The following is a 19,989-nucleotide window of genomic DNA, read 5'->3' on the forward strand; positions in this document are numbered from 1 at the left end:
CACATTTTAATAACATTTGGTAAAAGCATACTTTATGCAATGGGAATTAGGAACCCCTCATAACATGTGGTGGAAGTGTCCTCTGTTTGCGATCACGCACACCTGAACCAGACGCTCTGTATTGCTGAATGTTTTGGTAAGCATGTCCTGTGTTACTGCAGCAATTTCTTGCATGATGTTCCTTTTCAATTTCTGCATAGTTTGTGGCTTATTCTAGTGAACTTTCCTCTTCAGGAGGCAGCACAGATCCTATTGATTATGCAACCTGTGACAAGCAAGATTGCCAGCCTGAAACATGAGCTAAAATTCTCTAGTATTCACTCAGTGGGACCGTCTGGAGGTTCTCTGGTCACTGCAGCTTCCGGTGCTGTCTGTTCTAGCTGTTCGGTGAAAGCACAAAGGGAAGGCACATCTTGGAGGGATTTCAGGTCTTGAAGACAAGCTCAGTCTTCTCTCAGCATAGTGGGTGAATGATCAACTGCACAAGGGGTTCCTTGAAGTTGTAAGTAAGCTTCTCTAGCTACAAGACAGGGGGGATGCCAGCAGGAACGATGGCTTCACCTGGCTGCAGACTTCCTCCACCTCCTTCTGGCTTTCTGTCTTGCTCTAACCAACTCCTTCCCACGTCACAACACTTTTATATTTCTGTGCTGCGACACAGATCAAGGAAAAGGGAATTTCCCCAGTCTCCTCTAACCAGGGCTTTCTTCTCAAATCGGGTGTAGTTGGCTATGCCCCTTGACGAATCCGAGAGCTCCTTTTTTCTTCTGGGTCATGCACCAATGACAGGGTGGTCCTGTTTGCACCATACAGAGGTTTTCAGAGGGCCTCAAACGATTGTAGTAAATTGAAAATGACTAAACCAAATTAATCCATTAATTCCCTTTTCCAGCCCCAACTTCTGTTAAACGAAATCCAGCATCACTACCCTTCGCAAAATGAGCTGTAGTTAGGACAGTTGCTCTTGACTTGTAGCTAAGTACTTTTACTGTAGTGCCACACTTCAGGTCACTACAACTACATTACTGATGAAAAACATGGTTGTCGTGTGGCATTGTGTGCCAGTGAGACAGCCAAGCTAGCAGCCCAGACCAGGTGTTTTTTCACCCTTGAAAGTAAATGGTGCTTTTTAGGTGGTTGCAATAGGGTTAAAAAGCACTCAGCGAACATTTTTTGAGAGGTTTCTGATTCTCATTGAGTAAGGTATGTTTTAACCAAAATTTATAAAACTGTATTCATTAGTCTTGGAGTTAGAACCAATGTTTCTGGACCTCCAGTGTGCTCTACGCATAGAAGTGAGTGGGAGTCACAGAAACAATGTAGAACAGCTTCCATAGAACAGAGAACAGGAAAAGAAGAGCAGCTGGGACAAGGTTGAGGGAATCCATTTCTGGAAATACATGCGGGTCGCAGCGGTAAGATCTGCATTCTGTGGACATGCCATAAATATCTGAGATTGGAATATCCCTTTAAGTAATTCAATCAAGTTTTAGTATTTTTACAATTTAGGGTTGTTTTACATGGGAAAACTATCATCCAAATAATTGCTCGAAAGTACGAATACAATCGACAGTCGTTCCGTGTGAACACTGCCATCAACAGGGTGGCGAGCGATAATTTACTCACTAGCCGTTTGAGCTTACCCACGATAGTTGCTATTGATCAAAAGTCATCTGGTGCCAAAATCACAGTCATTCATACAGATGTATCTAGGCTAACACAAGTTTGGTATGCTGCATCTACAGTGAAAAACGTCCTGCGCCTTTCTGCTGGCTAGAGCTAGTACTGCAGTATGTGACATGCCGGAGAGGCCCCAACAATAAAGCAGCCGGAAATATATAGTAAGAATACCCTGCTGGACATCTTCCGAGATCGGAACTGCACAGGCTTCAATCAGAATGTAGAAAGACGTCAAACAGTGGATTGGAAAGGGTTAAACTGAATGTCCCCCATGCTATGCAAGTAACATAGTCATGCCGAGTTACACTGATCTGCGACTCATTACCCAGTAACTCACGAATGTTGGATGTGTTAGCAGTGTTACATCAGTATTTGAGTGGCTTGCAAAAGAATTTGCATGGAGATTCCCCTTACAAATAATATGTCGGTGAGCAACTAATGAACAATAAGCGCTCTTTGTAAAAAATTTCAAACGGCTGTTCGTACACTTCAGCAACTATCTGAACAGAGGCGGCTCAGTGTCTAAATTGGTAACTGTAAAATGGTTCGTAAGTAGAGATGAGCGAGCACCAAAATGCTCGGGTGCTCGTTACTCGAGACGAATTTTTCGCGATGCTCGAGGGTTCGTTTCGAGTAACGAACCCCATTGAAGTCAATGTGCGACCCGAGCATTTTTGTATATCGCCGATGCTCGCTAAGGTTTTCATTTGTGAAAATCGGGGGCAATTCAAGAAAGTGATGGGTACGACACAGCAACGGATAGGGCAGGCGAGGGGCTACATGTTGGGCTGCATCTCAAGTTCACAGGTCCCACTATTAAGCCACAATAGCAGCAAGAGTGGGCCCCCCCCCAACAACTTTTACTTCTGAAAAGCCCTCATTAGCAATGCATACCTTAGCTAAGCACCACACTACCTCCAACAAAGCACAATCACTGCCTGCATGACACTCCGCTGCCACTTCTCCTGGGTTACATGCTGCCCAACCCCCCCTGCACGACCCAGTGTCCACAGCGCACACCAAACTGTCCCTACGCAGCCTTCAGCTGCCCTCATGCCACGCCACACTCATGTCTATTTATAAGTGCGTCTGCCAGAGGAACCGCAGGCACACACTGCAGAGGGTTGGCACGGCTAGGCAGCGACCCTCTTTAAAAGGGGCGGGGCGGTAGTCCACAATGCTGTACAGAAGCAATGAGAAATCCAATCCTGTGCCACCTCCATCTGGAGCTGCACACGTGGGCATAGCAATGGGGAACCTATGTGCCACACACTATTCATTCTGTCAAGGTGTCTGCATGCCCCAGTCAGACCGCGTTTTTTTATAAATAGTCACAGGCATGTACAACTCCGCAATGGGAATTCCGTGTGCACCCACAGCATGGGTGGCTCCCTGGAACCCACCCGCTGTACATAAATGTATCCCATTGCAGTGCCCTGGACAGCAGAGCTAACGTCAGATGAAATGCAGGTGGGCTTCGGCCCACACTGCATGCCCCAGTCAGACTGGGGTTCTTTAGAAGTGGACACATGTAGTTACAACTCCCTGTGGACCCACAGCATGGGTGGGTGCCAGGAAGCCACCGGCGGTACATAAATATATCCCATTGCATTGCCCATCACAGCTGAGGTAATAATGTCATGTTTAATGCAGGTGGGCTTCGGCCCACACTGCATGCCCCAGTCAGACTGGGGTTCTTTAGAAGTGGACACAGATGCATTTACAACTCCCTGTGCACCCACAGCATGGGTGGCTCCCTGGAACCCACCGGCGGTACATAAAAATATCCCATTGCATTGCCCATCACAGCTGAGGTAATAATGTCATGTTTAATGCAGGTGGGCTTCGGCCCACACTGCATGCCCCAGTCAGACTGGGGTTCTTTAGAAGTGGACACAGATGCATTTACAACTCCCTGTGGACCGACAGCATGGGTGGCTCCCTGGAACCCACCGGCGGTACATAAAAATATCCCATTGCATTGCCCAACACAGCTGAGGTAACGTCAGCTGTAATGCAGGTGGGCTAAAAATTAATTTGATTACACTGTAGGCGAGGGCCCACAAAAATTGCTGTATCAACAGTACTAATGTACATCAGAAAAATTGGCCATGGCCAACCAAGAGGGCAGGTGAAACCCATTAATCGCTTTGGTTAATGTGGCTTAATTGGTAACTAGGCCTGGAGGCAGCCCAGTTAAAATAAAAATTGTTGGAGGTGAAAGTTTCAACGCTTTAATGAGCATTGAAACGTATAAAAATTGTTTAGAAAAATTATATGACTGAGCCTTGTGGGCCTAAGAAAAATTGCCCGTTCGGCGTGATTATGTGAGGTTTCAGGAGGAGAAGCAGGAGGAGGAGGAGGAATAGTATACACAGATTGATGAAGCGAAAAGGTCCCCGTTTTTGATGGGGATACAGAATGATGCTTCCATCCGCGGGTGCAGCCTACGTATTGCTTAGGTATCGCTGCTGTCCGCTGGTGGAGAAGAGAAGTCTGGGGAAATCCAGGCTTTGTTCATCTTGATGAGTGTTAGCCTGTCGGCACTGTCGGTTGACAGGCGGGTACGCTTATCTGTGATGATTCCCCCAGCCGCACTAAACACCCTCTCCGACAAGACGCTAGCCGCAGGACAAGCAAGCACCTCCAGGGCATACAGCGCGAGTTCAGGCCACGTGTCCAGCTTCGACACCCAGTAGTTGTAGGGGGCAGAGGCGTCACGGAGGACGGTCGTGCGATCGGCTACGTACTCCCTCACCATTCTTTTACAGTGCTCCCGCCGACTCAGCCGTGACTGGGGAGCGGTGACATAGTCTTGCTGGGGAGCCATAAAGCTGTCAAGGGCCTTAAAGAGTGTTGGCCTGCCTGTGCTGTACATGCTGCCTGATCTCTGCGCCTCCCCTGCTACCTGGCCCTCGGAACTGCGCCTTCGGCCACTAGCGCTGTCGTATGGGAATTTTACCATCAGTTTGTCCGCCAGGGTCCTGTGGTATAGCAACACTCTCGAACCCCTTTCCTCTTCGGGTATGAGAGTGGAAAGGTTCTCCTTATACCGTGGGTCGAGCAGTGTGTACACCCAGTAATCCGTAGTGGCCAGAATGCGTGTAACGCGAGGGTCACGAGAAAGGCATCCTAACATGAAGTCAGCCATGTGTGCCAGGGTACCTGTACGCAACACATGGCTGTCCTCACTAGGAAGATCACTTTCAGGATCCTCCTCCTCCTCCTGCTATACACGCTGAAAGGATGACAGGCAAGCAGCATGTGTACCCTCAGCAGTGGGCCAAGCTGTCTCTTCCCCCTCCTCCTCATCTTCCTCCTCCTCCTCCTCACCGCGCAGAGATATAGACAGGAGGGTGCTCTGACTATCCAGCGACATACTGTCTTCCCCCGCCTCTGTTTCCGAGCGCAAAGCGTCTGCCTTTATGCTTTGCAGGGAACTTCTCAAGAGGCATAGCAGAGGAATGGTGACGCTAATGATTGCAGCATCGCCGCTCACCACCTGGGTAGACTCCTCAAACTTTCCAAGGACCTGGCAGATGTCTGCCAACCAGGCCCACTCTTCTGTAAAGAATTGAGGAGGCTGACTCCCACTGCTCCGCCCATGTTGGAGTTGGTATTCCACTATAGCTCTACGCTGCTCATAGAGCCTGGCCAACATGTGGAGCGTAGAGTTCCACCGTGTGGGCACGTCGCACAGCAGTCGGTGCACTGGCAGATTAAACCGATGTTGCAGGGTGCGCAGGGTGGCAGCGTCCGTGTGGGACTTGCGGAAATGTGCGCAGAGCCGGCGCACCTTTCCGAGCAGGTCTGACAAGCATGGGTAGCTTTTCAGAAAGCGCTGAACCACCAAATTAAAGACGTGGACCAGGCATGGCACGTGCGGGAGGATGCCGAGCTGCAGAGCCGCCACCAGGTTACGGCCGTTGTCACACACAACCATGCCCGGTTGGAGGCTCAGCGGCGCAAGCCAGCGGTCGGTCTGCTCTGTCAGACCCTGCAGCAGTTCATGGGCCGTGTGCCTCTTATCTCCTAAGCTGAGTAGTTTCAGCACGGCCTGCTGACGCTTGCCCACCGCTGTGCTGCCACGCTGCGCGACACCGACTGCTGGCGACGTGCTGCTGCTGCTGACACATCTTGATTGCGAGACAGAGGTTGCATTGGAGGAGGAGGAGGAGAAGGGTGCTTTAGTGGAGGAAGCATACACCGCCGCAGATACCAGCACCGAGCTGGGGCCCGCAATTCTGGGGGTGGGTAGGACGTGAGCGGTCCCAGGCTCTGACTCAGTCCCAGCCTCCACTAAATTCACCCAATGTGCCGTCAGGGAGTTATAGTGGCCCTGCCCGCCTGTGCTTGTCCACGTGTCCATTGTTAAGTGGACCTTGGCAGTAACCGCGTTGGTGAGGGCGCGTACAATGTTGCGGGAGACGTGGTCGTGCAGGGCTGGGACGGCACATCGGGAAAAGTAGTGGCGACTGGGAACTGAGTAGCGCGGGGCCGCCGCCGCCATCATACTTTTGAAGGACTCCGTTTCCACAACCCTATACGGCAGCATCTCCAGGCTGATAAATTTGGCTATGTGCACGTTTAACGCTTGAGCGTGCGGGTGCGTGGCGGCGTACTTGCGCTCAAACACTTGCGCTAGCGACGGCTGGACGGTGCGCTGACAGACATTGCTGGATGGGGCCGAGGACAGCGGAGGTGAGGGTGTGGGTTCAGGCCAGGAGACGGTAGTGCCTGTGTCCTCAGAGCGGGGTTGGATCTCAGTGGCAGGTTGGGGCACAGGGGGAGAGGCAGCGGTGCAAACCGGAGGCGGTGAACGGCCTTCGTCCCACCTTGTGGGGTGCTTGGCCATCATATGTCTGCGCATGCTGGTGGTGGTGAGGCTGGTGGTGGTGGCTCCCCGACTGATCTTGGCGTGACAAAGTTTGCACACCACTGTTCGTCGGTCGTCTGCACTCTCAGTAAAAAACTGCCAGACCTTTGAGCACCTCGGCCTCTGCAGGGTGGCATGGCGCGAGGGGGCGCTTTGGGAAACAGTTGGTGGATTATTCGGTCTGGCCCTGCCTCTACCCCTGGACACCGCACTGCCTCTTGCAACCTGCCCTGCTGCTGCCCTTGCCTCCCCCTCTGAAGACCTGTCCTCAGTAGGCGTAGCAAACCAGGTGGGGTCAGTCACCTCATCGTCCTGCTGCTCTTCCTCCGAATCCTCTGTGCGCTCCTCCCTCGGACTTACTGCCCTTACTACTACCTCACTGATAGACAACTGTGTCTCAACGTCATCGTCCTCCTCACCCACTGAAAGGTCTTGAGACAGTTGGCGGAAGTCCCCAGCCTCATCCCCCAGACCTCGGGAACTTTCCAATGGTTGGGCATCAGTCACGATAAACTCCTCTGGTGGGAGAGGAACCACTGCTGCCCAATCTGAGCAGGGGCCCGAGAACAGTTCCTGGGAGTCTGCCCGCTCCTCAGAATGTCTCATTGTAATGGAGTGAGGAGGCTGGGAGGAAGGAGTAGCAGCAGCCAGAGCATTCTGAGTTGCAGCAGTGGACGGCGCAGAACTGTGGGTGGACGATAGATTGCTGGAAGCACTTTCTGCCATCCACGACAGGACCTGCTCACACTGCTCATTTTCTAATAAAGGTCTACCGCGTGGACCCATTAATTGTGCGATGAATGTGGGGACGCCAGAAACGTGCCTCTCTCCTAATCCCGCAGCAGTCGGCTGCGATACACCTGGATCAGGAGCTCGGCCTGTGCCCACACCCTGACTTGAGCCTCCGCGTCCTCGGCCGCGTCCACGTCCTCTAGGCCTACCCCTACCCCTCAGCATGCTGTATTACCAGTAATGCAGAAACAGAACGCTGTAATTAAATGTGCCACTTATTGGCTTGTGGTTGGAGGCTGACTTCACTTATGGAACGCCAGGAAATAATTTTGCGCAAGCCTGCTGTAACACTTAGCTGGCTGCGTATGAATTTGGAGAACTACTAAACCCAGCAGAGACCCAGTACACTGAGGACAGTCACAGGCAGCCCAAATAGATTTTTTTCCCCAAATTTTTTTGCAAAGGCCCACTGCCTATATTCAATCAATAATATGTCTTCTGTCCCTGCCTAAGCGCTTCTGGCCCTAGGGTATGTCACAGAACTGCAGAGTGTTGCACTGTGAACTACAATACAGCGGTGATTTCAGAGCCCAGACAATGCCAGGAAATAATTTTGCGCAAGCCTGCTGTAACACTTAGCTGGCTGCGTATTTATTTGGAGAACTACTACCCCCAGCAGACACTGACCCAGAACACTGAGCACAGTGACAGGCAGGCCAAATAGATTTTTTCCTAATATTTTTTTCAAAAGGACCACTGCGTATATTCAATCTATAATATATGTCTTCTGGCCCTGCCTACACAATTCTGTCCCTGATGTGTGTGTCACGGAACTGCAGTGTTGCACTGTTATTAAGTGCAACAGAGCGGTGATTTCAGAGCCAGGAAATAATTTGGCGCAAGCCTGCTGTAACACTTAGCTGGCTGCATATTTATTTGGAGAAATACTACCCCCAGCAGACACGGACCCAGAACACTGAGCAGAGTGACAGGCAGGCCAAATAGATTTTTTTCAAATATTTTTTTCAAAAGGACCACTGCGTATATTCAATCAATAATATATGTCTTCTGGCCCTGCCTACACAATTCTATCCCTGGAGTATTACTGCAGGGCGCAATGCTCTGCACGGCCGATATACCAAAAAAAAAAAAATGTGCAACACTGCTAAAAGCAGCCTCCACAGTACTGCACACGGTTAGATGTGGCCCTAAGAAGGACCGTTGGGGTTCTTGAAGCCTATAATAACTCCTAACGCTCTCCCTGCCTCCACACTTCTGTCCCTGGACTATTACTGCAGGGCGCAATGCTCTGCACGGCCGATATACCAAAAAAAAAAAAAATGTGCAACACTGCTAAAAGCAGCCTCCACAGTACTGCACACGGTTAGATGTGGCCCTAAGAATGACCGTTGGGGTTCTTGAAGCCTACACTAACTCCTAACACTCTCCCTATAGCAGCTCCGGCACCAACAGCACTGTCCCTCAGCTATCTCAAAACGCATCTGTGGCGAGCCGCGGGTGGGCAGATTTTTATACTCGGGTGACACCTGATCTCGCCAGCCACTCACTGCAGGGGGGTGGTATAGGGCTTGAACGTCGCAGGGGGAAGTTGTAATGCCTTCCCTGTCTTTCAATTGGCCAGAAAAGCGCGCTAACGTCTCCGAGAGGAAAGTGAAAGTAACCCGAACATCGCGTGGTACTCGTTACGAGTAACGAGCATCTCGAACACGCTAATACTCGAACGAGTATCAAGCTCGGATGAGTACGTTCGCTCATCTCTATTCGTAAGTGAACGTGCACTTTTTGATCGACTGCTCTGTCTTTCCGACCACAGAAAACACATGAGGATATTAAAAGAAGTTGTGCCAGATAACAAACTCCTTTCTGCGACAAAGTCAAACTCAGACAAACAAGAGTTTGCTATAACAGTGGTCCCCAAATACTGGTTGGGGAAGGGATATACAATATGTGAGAGAATGATATTATTGATTCATGGGTAACTCAGAAGAAATTATTCTCACCATCCTCATGGAGTCCTCCGATGTTCTATGTTTCCGGTCCAGTAATAGTCCTTTATCCACTGAACGCACTGAACAGAGTGATCCAGAATCAGCTTGCACTTCCAGACTTACTTTTTCTCCTGTCCGGACTTCTTCTTTAGAGAACTTAAGTGTGATCTATAAAGAAACAACATCCTATACAAACTGAAAACTTAATGGTTCCCGTATAATAATCTCTATTTAGTGTAGGAAGCGATTTTAGGGACTTTTCCCACAGGACGGAATATGCCGCACGACGCACAGCAGGCCGCTGTAAACTCTACTCCAAATCTGCCCAATACCTGTGGATTTTAGTATGGAATTCCCCAGCTATGGATTTGGCTGCGTCCTGCGGCGTTATTTCCGTCACGTGTGAAAAGTCCTTAAACAGAAAGAGGACATATCACAGCCAGCAGCCATACTCACTGATACAAGGGCAGGTGTAAAACCACAACCCAAAAGAGTGCCACACGGGTGCAAAATGCTGATGAACAACCACTCACGCACCAATCACATATTCAGGGGAGTGGCTGATAATTACTATACTTGCACATAGATTAGGCTAATTTCACAATAGGGAGCGTGAAACTCGTCCCTATATCACGCTCGTGAAGTGCGAATTCATTTTGATGGGAGGCATTTTTCGGGCAAAAAAACACCTCCATCACTTCTGTGAAGTTGCAAATTTTTCCACTTGTGTAGATCGGAGGATCGTCAAGTTTTTCCCATTATTTTCAAGGGGAAACCTCACTTCAAGTGCACATTGCACGTCGTGTGATGTGTTTTCCAGCCCCATTAAAAACAAACATTGGACGAGGTCATATCGCAAAATTTTCCCGATTCAGGAAAAAAAAAACACTAATGTATATGCTCCATTCAGAAGAAGGGGGTTCATATTGGAGAGAGATTGCACAAATCTTGCGCGAATTTCTCAACTGTGTGAAAGCAGCCGAAAGCATACAAAGTATGCCAGACCAACTGATAAGTGTGACGCACCATGCAGGCTTACATGATTCAGCCAGGTCGGTTGCCCTGCACCTCAAAAGTGAACCACACTAGTACTGCCACCCTGGGCCACCCCAGCACTTAGTGGTGGTTCAGCTATATTTTGTATCTGTGCAGTGCTCCTCCATATTGCATACTGAGGGGTGTAGTGCTTATAACCGCCCTGGTATTCTATATCAGTAAGTAGGGCCATTGGCAGTGATTTTTTTCTGCACCCCCCATAGCCATGCCCCTGTCCGGACTAGTGCTCTCACCTTATTCTTTAGGCATGCAGGAATTTTAAACTCTTTCCTATAGGATGGAATGTCACCGTTTTCCAGTATTGTGTGAACAACGAAAATGAAGTTAGGATAATACTCAGGACCTACTGGGATCTTCAATGTAAACTTTCCTTGCAGAACTGGAGAAAAAGAAAAGAAAGATTAAAAAAAACATTTATTTACTAATTCTTTTCCCATTACTTATATAGCACCAAGATGTTTCACAGTGCTGTAGAGACGATGAGGGACAATATCTTCTTGGCTCATGGTACCTTATTATCCATTAATAAACTGCTTCATTAGATAAACTGGATTATTGCTACTTTTTTTTTTTGCCTGATGAAGACCCCATGAGTTAGGATCATCGATCCAGTAAACAGATTAATAGATAACGTTTATAAAGGTTTAATCTCATGATGTCAGTTAAATGGTTGTCTGCTTTGAGCAAAACTTTCCTGTATTAAGGCATCTTTCACACGGGCATCAGTTTAACGCTCCGATAGCCACGCTAAAACAGCGTGGCTATCGGAGTGGTAAATCGCATGAACGCAGAATAGCCGCTATTCTCCGTGAGTTTACGTGGTTGGCTGTGGCATCTTGCAGTGCACTGATGCAGCAGTCCCGAAATCCTCCAGCTATCAGAACCATGAAGAGAATCCCCGCGGAGACTCTCTTCCCCATGGGGACTCCCGTCTCCACAGGAATGAAGGGAGTCCCCGTGTGGACTCACTTCATCTCTGCAGGGATTCCATTCATTGTTCTAGCCCTCCCCGCTGCTAAACTCCCTCCCCCTCCCTTTTTCTGCAGGCGGTGGGGGGCACCTTGCATTGTTTAGCAGCGCTTGGCACTGCTAAACTCCCTACTTCTCCCTTTGCCAGCTGGCTCCACTGACTCCCATAGGAGCGTAGGTTTTCCATTTTCTAGTTAAGATAAGCTTGGCCGCCAAAAGAGTGGCAGATTGATTTTCGGTCTTGCAGGGATATGCTGTTACATTCTAGGAGCAGTAGGGATAATTGTGGGTTTTTAACCAGGGTGATGCCTGTTACAGCATAAAGGGTTTGGAACACTCCCTCCCAGAAGGGTTGTGTCTTTGGGCATTTCCAGAAAATGTGGTATATTGTGGCCTCTTGTCCACAGTTTCTCCAGCATTTGTTGCTGCTTTTAGGGAAACTCCTTGCCAATTTAGAGGGGGTGTAGTACCATCTGGTTAATGTCTTGCAGGAGGTTGGCGGATAGAGTGGACTTGTTTTGCCTATTTAAAAGACATCAGCCATTGAGCTGGAAAAAAGTCATCTTTTCAGTCTTTTTCCCAATTTAACAGGTGAGGTTTTTTAATCAATCCCATGTCTCCAGATAGAACGTTGTAGAATTGTAAGAGGTACCAAGTTATTTGGAAAGGTGCATTTCACTATGTGGGGGCTGTGTAAAAAGGATTGTATCTGGCAATCTGAATGAAATTCACTGGTAGCTAGGCTGAAGTTTTCTGAGTATATGGAAAGGTATTGTCTTTTTGTTGTCTAGGAGATCTGAAACAGATCTAATACCTTGCCTGCTCCCTCTTCCCCTATTTAAAGTAGCAATGAAATAGGTAAGGGAACCTAGGGGCAACTCGATGAATTCAATGAATGGCTGGGCGCTGCCTGTGATTGGCTGAGCGCTCCAGAAGACGATTGCCGGGGCCGGACGGCTCTTCTAGGTGATTTTTTTTTAAACTTTTTTTTTTACAGTGAAGGATGATTTTCAGGGAAGGGCTTATTTTTAAGCCCTTTTCTGAAAATCATTGCTGCGGAGGTTGCTGCAGATAGAGCGGGTGTCGTAAAAACGTTCTCTAGAGTGCACGGGACGCACTGGTGGAACGCATAATTCCCCATTTCCGGGTATCGTGACTGAGCGGATGACGTGAGTTTCTTGCGGTCCACCTGGACGTGACGTGCGTTCCAGAGGACGTGCTCACGTCATCCTCTCAGTCATGATACTCGGAAATGGGGAATTATGCGTTCCACCATTGCGTCCCGTGCACTCTAGAGAATGTTTTACGTCACCCGCTCTATCCTGACACCTGGAAGTGGTATCTGGACGCCGTGGCAGGATGTCCATTGGCGTGCTGACATGTATGTCCCGGTTTTCACATTTAAATTGCTAATTGTGTTGTATGATGTATTGTACTTGATAAAGTCGCAGTGATCGCAACGAAACGCGTTGTACAGGACTTTTAAATGTTTTGATGACGGAATTAAAGGAAGGGAGATTTTTTTGCTAAATCCAAGATTCCACTGCCGTTCTCCTGTTGGAGTGCCGAGCCTCTTTCTTGCTTTTTTACTACCCTTTTAGGGGATTTAGGTAGGGTCACATTATTGCGCCAAATTCTTGTATTTCTCTGATGGGTTCCTAAAGCAAGTTTTAAATATATGGGCGAATGATCCAACCAGGTAGTCGTGCCTACTTCTGATGGCAGGGTTATGGGAAGAGTCCAACTGTTGACCAAGAAAAGGTCTATACGGGAAAATGATTTGTGGTTTGGGAAAAAGAAGGTATATTCTTCTGACTAGAAGTTAATTACATCTACAGATATCATATAAGGCTTCTTTATGAAGCCAAGGATACGTTCTATTAATTACAGTGGGATCTATTGTCTTATGTAGAATGATGCTGAAGTCCCACCATAAAACTAAATCTCCCATTTGTATTTTCTTGATTTTTTTTTTTTATTACCCTATTCAAAAAGGAGATTTGGGCACTGTTGGGTGTATAGACATTAGCCAGGGTGATGGGTTTTTCGTTTAGGGTGCCTGCAAGAATAATATATCTGCCTCTTGAATCTACAATCTGGTCTGTCACTGCAAAATTAAGATTGTCCCTAAATGCAATTGGGACTCCTGCATGTTTGTTTTTTTTGCACACAGGACAAATATATCTGGGGATATCTCTTGTTAGAGAATTTTGGGCAAATTGAACTGAGAAGTGCGTTTCCTGCAAATAAGGGAGACGGAACAATACCTCTGCAGTGCCACCTATTGGAAGGCAGCATTCCTGCATGTCAATGTTAGACTCTTTATACAAGCCTTGTAACAATGACTGGGAATTGAAAGCCAAGCCAGAATACCATACACATGGAGACCAAAAGTTTTATTTTAATTTGAGGCCTTTTCAGGGAATGAGACCAAAAGTTACATGCAAAAGAGAAAATAAACTGGTAAAAAATCCTGCACTCCAAGGATGTCTGTGAACAAGTAAAGCAACTGTATAGCCACGTAGACTACGTAGATGTTAGTGACACTTACTTTGGAGGAGAGGGATATGTATCACAGAAGCACGCTCCCAGTAGTGATGATGCATACAGGTTCTGTGGTGACGATAGAGTCCTCTGACCAGGGGGTCATAAATAGGAATTCTTTATTTTATTCATCAAAAAAATGGCAACGCGTTTCGGTGCATGCTGGCACCTTTCTCAAGCCCAAAACATACAAGTACAGAAAGCGTCATTTATATAGAAGTTTCTACCTTACAGACAGTACAGCACCCTGCTGACGCTCCGGCGGGAACTCCACTGGGCAAGTCACAGCGTGACGTCATTGCGCATGCGTCTCCCTACACCAACTGTGGACAGCAGGTGGCGCGCACGCCGCACATAAGCTCACTAACTGACGTCACTGCACATAAGCGTTCATGTCGTCAGCCATATAGGGCAAGTGGAACGTCGACAGTGTGTTGGCTTAGCAGTGCAAGAAAGCAGTGTTAACTACTGAGCACCACTACCGAGGCCGAATTAGAAAACCCAATTTTTAAGCCTATTGATTTTAATGGGAGTCGGAATCGGGAGTCCGGATTCACAATTATATTTTTAATAATCGCTCAACATTAATGTAGATGTAATGTACTTACACAGACTAATATACTCACCAGAGCCCAGGGACTGTTCTCTGATGTCAATATCATGTTCACCATGCGATAAAATGGCCCCCTTTGACACATACTGTGGAAGTACAGATATAAACGTGAATCAAACTAATTGCATTCGTGGTGTGACATGGGACAGATAAAGATCAGGAAAGTCAGGCTGGATTTTAGTGGTTGCATTTCTATTATTGATGTAAAATAATACATTTATACTATGGAGGTATAAGTATATGATTGTTAAAGGGGTTTTCCATGAGCAGGCACATGCTGTAAGCAAATACACAGAGGTCGGAGCAGAAGCAGCAGAAGTCTCCATGTCGGCCTCTGTGTAGTGGCCGCCGCTTGTAACTACAGGCACAGCTCGCGTTGATTTCAATGAGAGCCGTGTCTGCAGTTACAAGCGCTGGCCACTACACAGAAGTTGGCGTAGAGGCTTCCAATCTGACCTCAGTGTTATTGCGGCGCTAACAGTTTGCGTCCGCACAGCTGATCGGTTGGGGTCCCGAGCGACGGACCCGGCGGATCAATTATTGATGAGTTATCCTGATGATGGGTCATCAATAGTATTTCCATGGAAAACCCCTTTAAATATAATGTAGCCCACAGCGCCAACTATGTGTCATTTATAGTACTAGAGTCTTTCATATACTGCTACAGTTGTGTCCTTCCTTATCTTTTCTCTCAGCTGTACATCATCAGATATGTGCATCACAAGATGACCAGCCTTCCAAAACAACATGATTTTGAGATACTCTGCTCCGAGGTGTCTATCCTATATCTATCTATTGTGGCCACTCAGTGACTGTGATATGAATTGCAGGACTTAAGTGTTTTGCTAGCATGTCACAATATTGTACTAAATTTCTTTCCTGAGAAATTGAAGTCCTTAACCCCTTAGTGACCACCCTATCGTATTTTTAGGTCCTGCCATTGCAGGACGTGTATAAAGGGAGACAGTGCTGCTATCTCCCTCCATACATTGCAGGTGTCAGCTGTTTATTACAGCTGACACCTGCGGGCAACAGCCCCATTCGGCCGCGGCCGATCGGGACTGTTAGTCCTTTGAACACCGCTGTCAAATCTGACAGCGCCATTTAAATCCACCAAACGATGTTTGAGGGTCCCGTAGCAGCCCTCCCGCGGTGAGATCGGAGGAGCTGTGCGGGTGTCATGGCAGCCGGGGTCCATCTAAAAGGCCCCATGACTGTCATGGCAGAATGGCATTCCCATGGGGTGGCTTGATAGGCTGCCTGTCAGAATGCAGTATGATATAATGCTATGGCATTACATCATACTGCATAAGCAATCTAGTTGTGGTCCCCCAGGAGGACTAAAAGAAAAAGTAAAAATAAGAACAATAGCGTTTTATTAATTACTTTAAAAAAAAGTTATAAAAGTAAAAAAAAAAACCTTTTGCCAAATTTACAATAAAAAAAATCTAAATAATAGAACAAAAATAGATATTTGGTATCACTGCGTCTGATCTATCAAAGTCTGATCTATTGTCTGATCTAAAGTCTGATCTATTTGCCGCGCACGGTGAACTTTGTCCGAAAAAAAAAATTCCAGAAATGCGCTTTTTTGGTCACCCTGTTGCCAAGAAAAAGTCTAATAAAAGCGATAAAAAAGTCATATGTATTCCAAAATGGTACCAACGGAAACTAAAGGACATAGCGCACAAAATGAGCCCTCACACAACTATATTGAAGGAAAAATAAAAAAGTTATTCTGCGCAGAAGATGGAGACAGAAAATAATTTTTAAAAATGAAATATCTTTTAAAAAAAATATATAAGTAGTACATGAAAAAAAAACGATACAAGTTTGGTATCGTAGTAATCGTACTGACCCATAGAATAAAGTTATCATGCCATTTTTGTTGCAGTTTGTGCAAACATGCACTGAAAGATGGCGGAATGTCATTTTTTTCCATTTCTCTCCATTTAAAATTTTTGTTACGTTTTTCAGTACATTATACGGTACATTAAATAGTACCATGGAAAAATACAACTCGTCTCGCAAAAAACAAGCCCTCATACAGCAACGGATAAATAAAAAAGTTAAGATTTTTTAAAAAGGGGTGAGAAAAAAAGCAGAAGTGTAGTCCCTAAGGAGTTAATCAAATCAGGGCTAAGGTAAAAGTGGACACATCCATACAGCATCTTTGCATGCCCTTAGCTTCTCTCGTGGAAGCCGTATATGAAGATGTGGAACACAACCCAATTGCAAAGTCTCGGTAGCTCCCATTAATTTCACTGAAGAGTAACTGCATTTTAATCAGCACTTTTCCACTAAGGTTTGGAATCAGAAGCGATTAACAAAGCAATTTTCTGGCATGTATCTACAGAACACTCACAAAGTAGAAGAAGTGTAGTTGTCCATCTGCAGGATCCAGCTCTGATGTCTTGATAGAGTATTCCACAGTCAGATGTGGATCAGAGTCACACGACAAGCTACTCGTATCTGCGTCTACCGTCAGGAAGCTGTTACTTTCGGAGTAGAGAGGATGCAGCCAAACCAAAGTTTGTGAATAATATCTTTCTTCTTTTCCATCCGGTGGGAACCTTCCCTGGACAGAAAATAAGAGATTTTTCAATAAATACAGATGTAGAAAATGTAACTTGATGCTTAACACATTATGATAATTTTCTATGCCACGGTTTATTTACCCTTTCAGTTGTCTCACAATGGCTTTTGTTGTGTTAAGATCATAGAACAATAGCTTTTTAATGGCTTACGATAGATAACTTGTTGCAGAAAGTTATCCAAGTCAAGTTAAACTTTGCTAGATTTGTACATCATATTATTTTATCTTGGGTCATTAAGACCCAAGATCCTTTTTTCTTCAAAATCCAGCTCCCCCTGCCATAAAATAACAAAGAGTTGTATACTTACCTCTCCCCAACCTGTTTTGTGTTCCCTCTGACGCCACGTTTACAGACTGCCCCAGTCTCTTTATGGGACATTCTGCTGGTTCTTTACTTTTGAACAGCGCCATAAACTAAATGATGGTTGTTGCAGCCGTTCTGATGTTCCCACCTTGCTTTCAGGCGAAAGCAGGGTTTAGCAGCATTCCTACCTCTCCTGGAGCTGAGAGGTGTGGTGGTTGCAAGATTAATGTCAGTCAGCACCTGGTGGTAAGTAGCTCTGCTGCTATTTAAGCAGTGCTAACTGTTACTCCTGTGCTGGTCAATGATTCACTTCAGTCCTATGCTGGACAGCGATGGAGCAACACAGTGTGGTGGAAGCTCTGCTGGATAAGCTAAGTTCTTTGCTGTTTTGTTTGGTTTTGTTCTCCTTTTGTTTTGCGCTAGGGCTCCCAGTTAGGGACTGGTCAGTGGTCCAGGTTCGAGTGCAGGCTCGCACTTATCAGCGCGGTTGGTCTGCTGAGTAGGCAGGGTCCCCTCCCGGGTTAGGGGACGATAGGGAGAGCATTCACCTTTAGTTTTTGTTTCCTTTTGCACAGTTGTACCTTTGATTTATGTTATTGAGGTTGCACGTCCAGAGGACGCAACAATGGTGCTGTGTGGGAGGTGACAAGGGGGGAGGGGGATATATTTTTTATACCTACTTGCTCCCCTGCAGGGGCGTAACTATAGAGGATGCAGGGGATGCGGTTGCACCCGAGCCCAGGAGCCTTAGGGGGCCCATAAGGCCTCTCTTCTCCCTATAGGGAACCCAGTGCTATGAATAAAGCATTATAGTTTGGGGCCCTGTTCCAAGTTTTGCATCAGGGCCCGGGAGCTTCAAGTTATGCCTCTGCTCCCCCGTACCCACGGTGTCCCCCTGTGAAGTCTGAAAGTATAAAAAATGCATCCCCTGGCTCCCTGTCCACCTTTCGATCAGCACCATAGCATAGTTTATGTTGCTGTTTAGAGCTGACAGGTCCCTTTTAACCCCTCAAGGACGCAGCCTTTTTTTCACTTTTCCTTTTTCTCACAACTTTCAAAAAATCATCTCTTGTTTATCCATCGATGTAGCTGTCTAAGGGCTTGTTTTTTAGGGGGCGAGCTGTATTTTTCAATGATTATTTAACCCCTTAAGGACCAAGCACAGTAAATTTATGGTGCCTTTAGTCCTGGGCTTTAATCCTGCAATGTAGCAGGAGCATGTCAGGTCCCGGAAAGAAGGTTGAAGTGTTTTTTAACCACTTCTGCCTTCCGTTTTCAACCTACCTAGTGCTCAATGAGCACTAGGTAGTGAAGACAGAAAGCAGTACTGTTAGTTCCACTGTTCTACCTTGGGATCACGTGACCACTGGGTGCCCTCTGCCACAGCAGAGCTGCAGGGTCCTAGCAGATCCATATCAACTCTGTTATTGACTATTGTCACTACAGCGGGATGTTTTCCCCTCTAACTAGGACTCCTATTGACAACCCAGCTGCAGTGGATAAGGGTGAAATTTTTTACAAAAAGACTATGAATGACCCCCAGAGGTCTGATGTGACATCATGGGAGACATACATGTTAAAAAAAATATATATATAGGTCCGTAAAGCCACCACATGGGTAAAGTCCTTAAAAAGTCCCTAAAAAAATGTACCACATAATATACTGTAAAACGTTTAAAATGTCTTGTTTCTGTGGGTCACTACAATTACTACAATACCAAATTTAAATATATATATTTTTTGCTGTACTACTTTTAAAAGTAAAGTATCTTTAGTAAAAAATATAATTATTTCTTGCAGCCATCTTCTGACAGTCATAAGACATAGTTGTGTGAGGGCTCGTTTTTTGTCGGACATCCTGTAGTTTTTAGTTGGAGTACATAAAACTTTTTGATCACTTTTCATTTCATTTTTAGTTGGAGTCGGGGTGATTCTGACAGCATTTACCATGCAGGATAAATAATGTATTACTTTAATAGATGTGAATTTTATTGGTGCAGCAAGACCAAATATGATTTTGCTTTGAATTTGTTTATTATAAATATGGAAAAAGTTTTTTCTAATAATTCATAAAACTTTATTTTTCACTTATTTTTACATTTTTTTACTCCCCATAGGGGATTTGAGCATGTGATCATTACATTAACATAGGACGGGTACTTGATGGCTCTAGCTGTTACAGTGTTTGAGGCACACTGGTGTTAACCAGCACCAAAAGAGGACCCTATTTTAATTTATGCTACGGAGCCACTTTTTTGATATGCCCGTGCTAGCAGTTCTACGCCCACTATGTGGGTCGTTAGTTTATTTGTAAAATAATTTTTAGGACTTTAAAAAGACAAAAGTCCTTATACAGCAGTCCTGGAAAAACTGACGCCACGATGATAAGGACATACATTCATTTTTTTTCTATAGATCTACATGTAGTGGATAGTGAGACTTACTTCCACGGACACCATGTCATCCCATGTTGAGGTGTCCACAGTGAAAACTGCAAATCCCTCTTCATTGGTCACTGATGTCAAGTTCAGATCTTCTTCTTCAAAGCCCAAAACTAAGCAGACAGTTTCATTAGCCACCGGTTGATTTTTTCCATCTGTAACTTTCAGC

The 19,989-nt window shown here is 46.2% G+C and overlaps 1 protein-coding gene across 1 annotated transcript in view; it reads right to left on the reverse strand.

The window, feature by feature from the left end:
• The window catches only part of LOC136626212 (alpha-2-macroglobulin-like protein 1), a 95,002-nt gene that overhangs the window by 48,035 nt on the left and 26,978 nt on the right, over nt 1-19,989 (reverse strand). The window contains exons 11-15 of the mRNA XM_066601065.1: nt 19,824-19,988; nt 16,845-17,057; nt 14,493-14,565; nt 10,587-10,732; nt 9,310-9,465 (exon numbers count right to left, since the gene is read on the reverse strand). Coding sequence (XP_066457162.1) covers nt 9,310-9,465; nt 10,587-10,732; nt 14,493-14,565; nt 16,845-17,057; nt 19,824-19,988 — 753 coding nt within the window. The remainder of the gene's footprint in view (nt 1-9,309; nt 9,466-10,586; nt 10,733-14,492; nt 14,566-16,844; nt 17,058-19,823; nt 19,989) is intronic.

Source organism: Eleutherodactylus coqui, chromosome 4 (genome assembly GCF_035609145.1).
Source record: "Eleutherodactylus coqui strain aEleCoq1 chromosome 4, aEleCoq1.hap1, whole genome shotgun sequence".
Classification (NCBI taxonomy): Eukaryota; Metazoa; Chordata; class Amphibia; order Anura; family Eleutherodactylidae; genus Eleutherodactylus; species Eleutherodactylus coqui.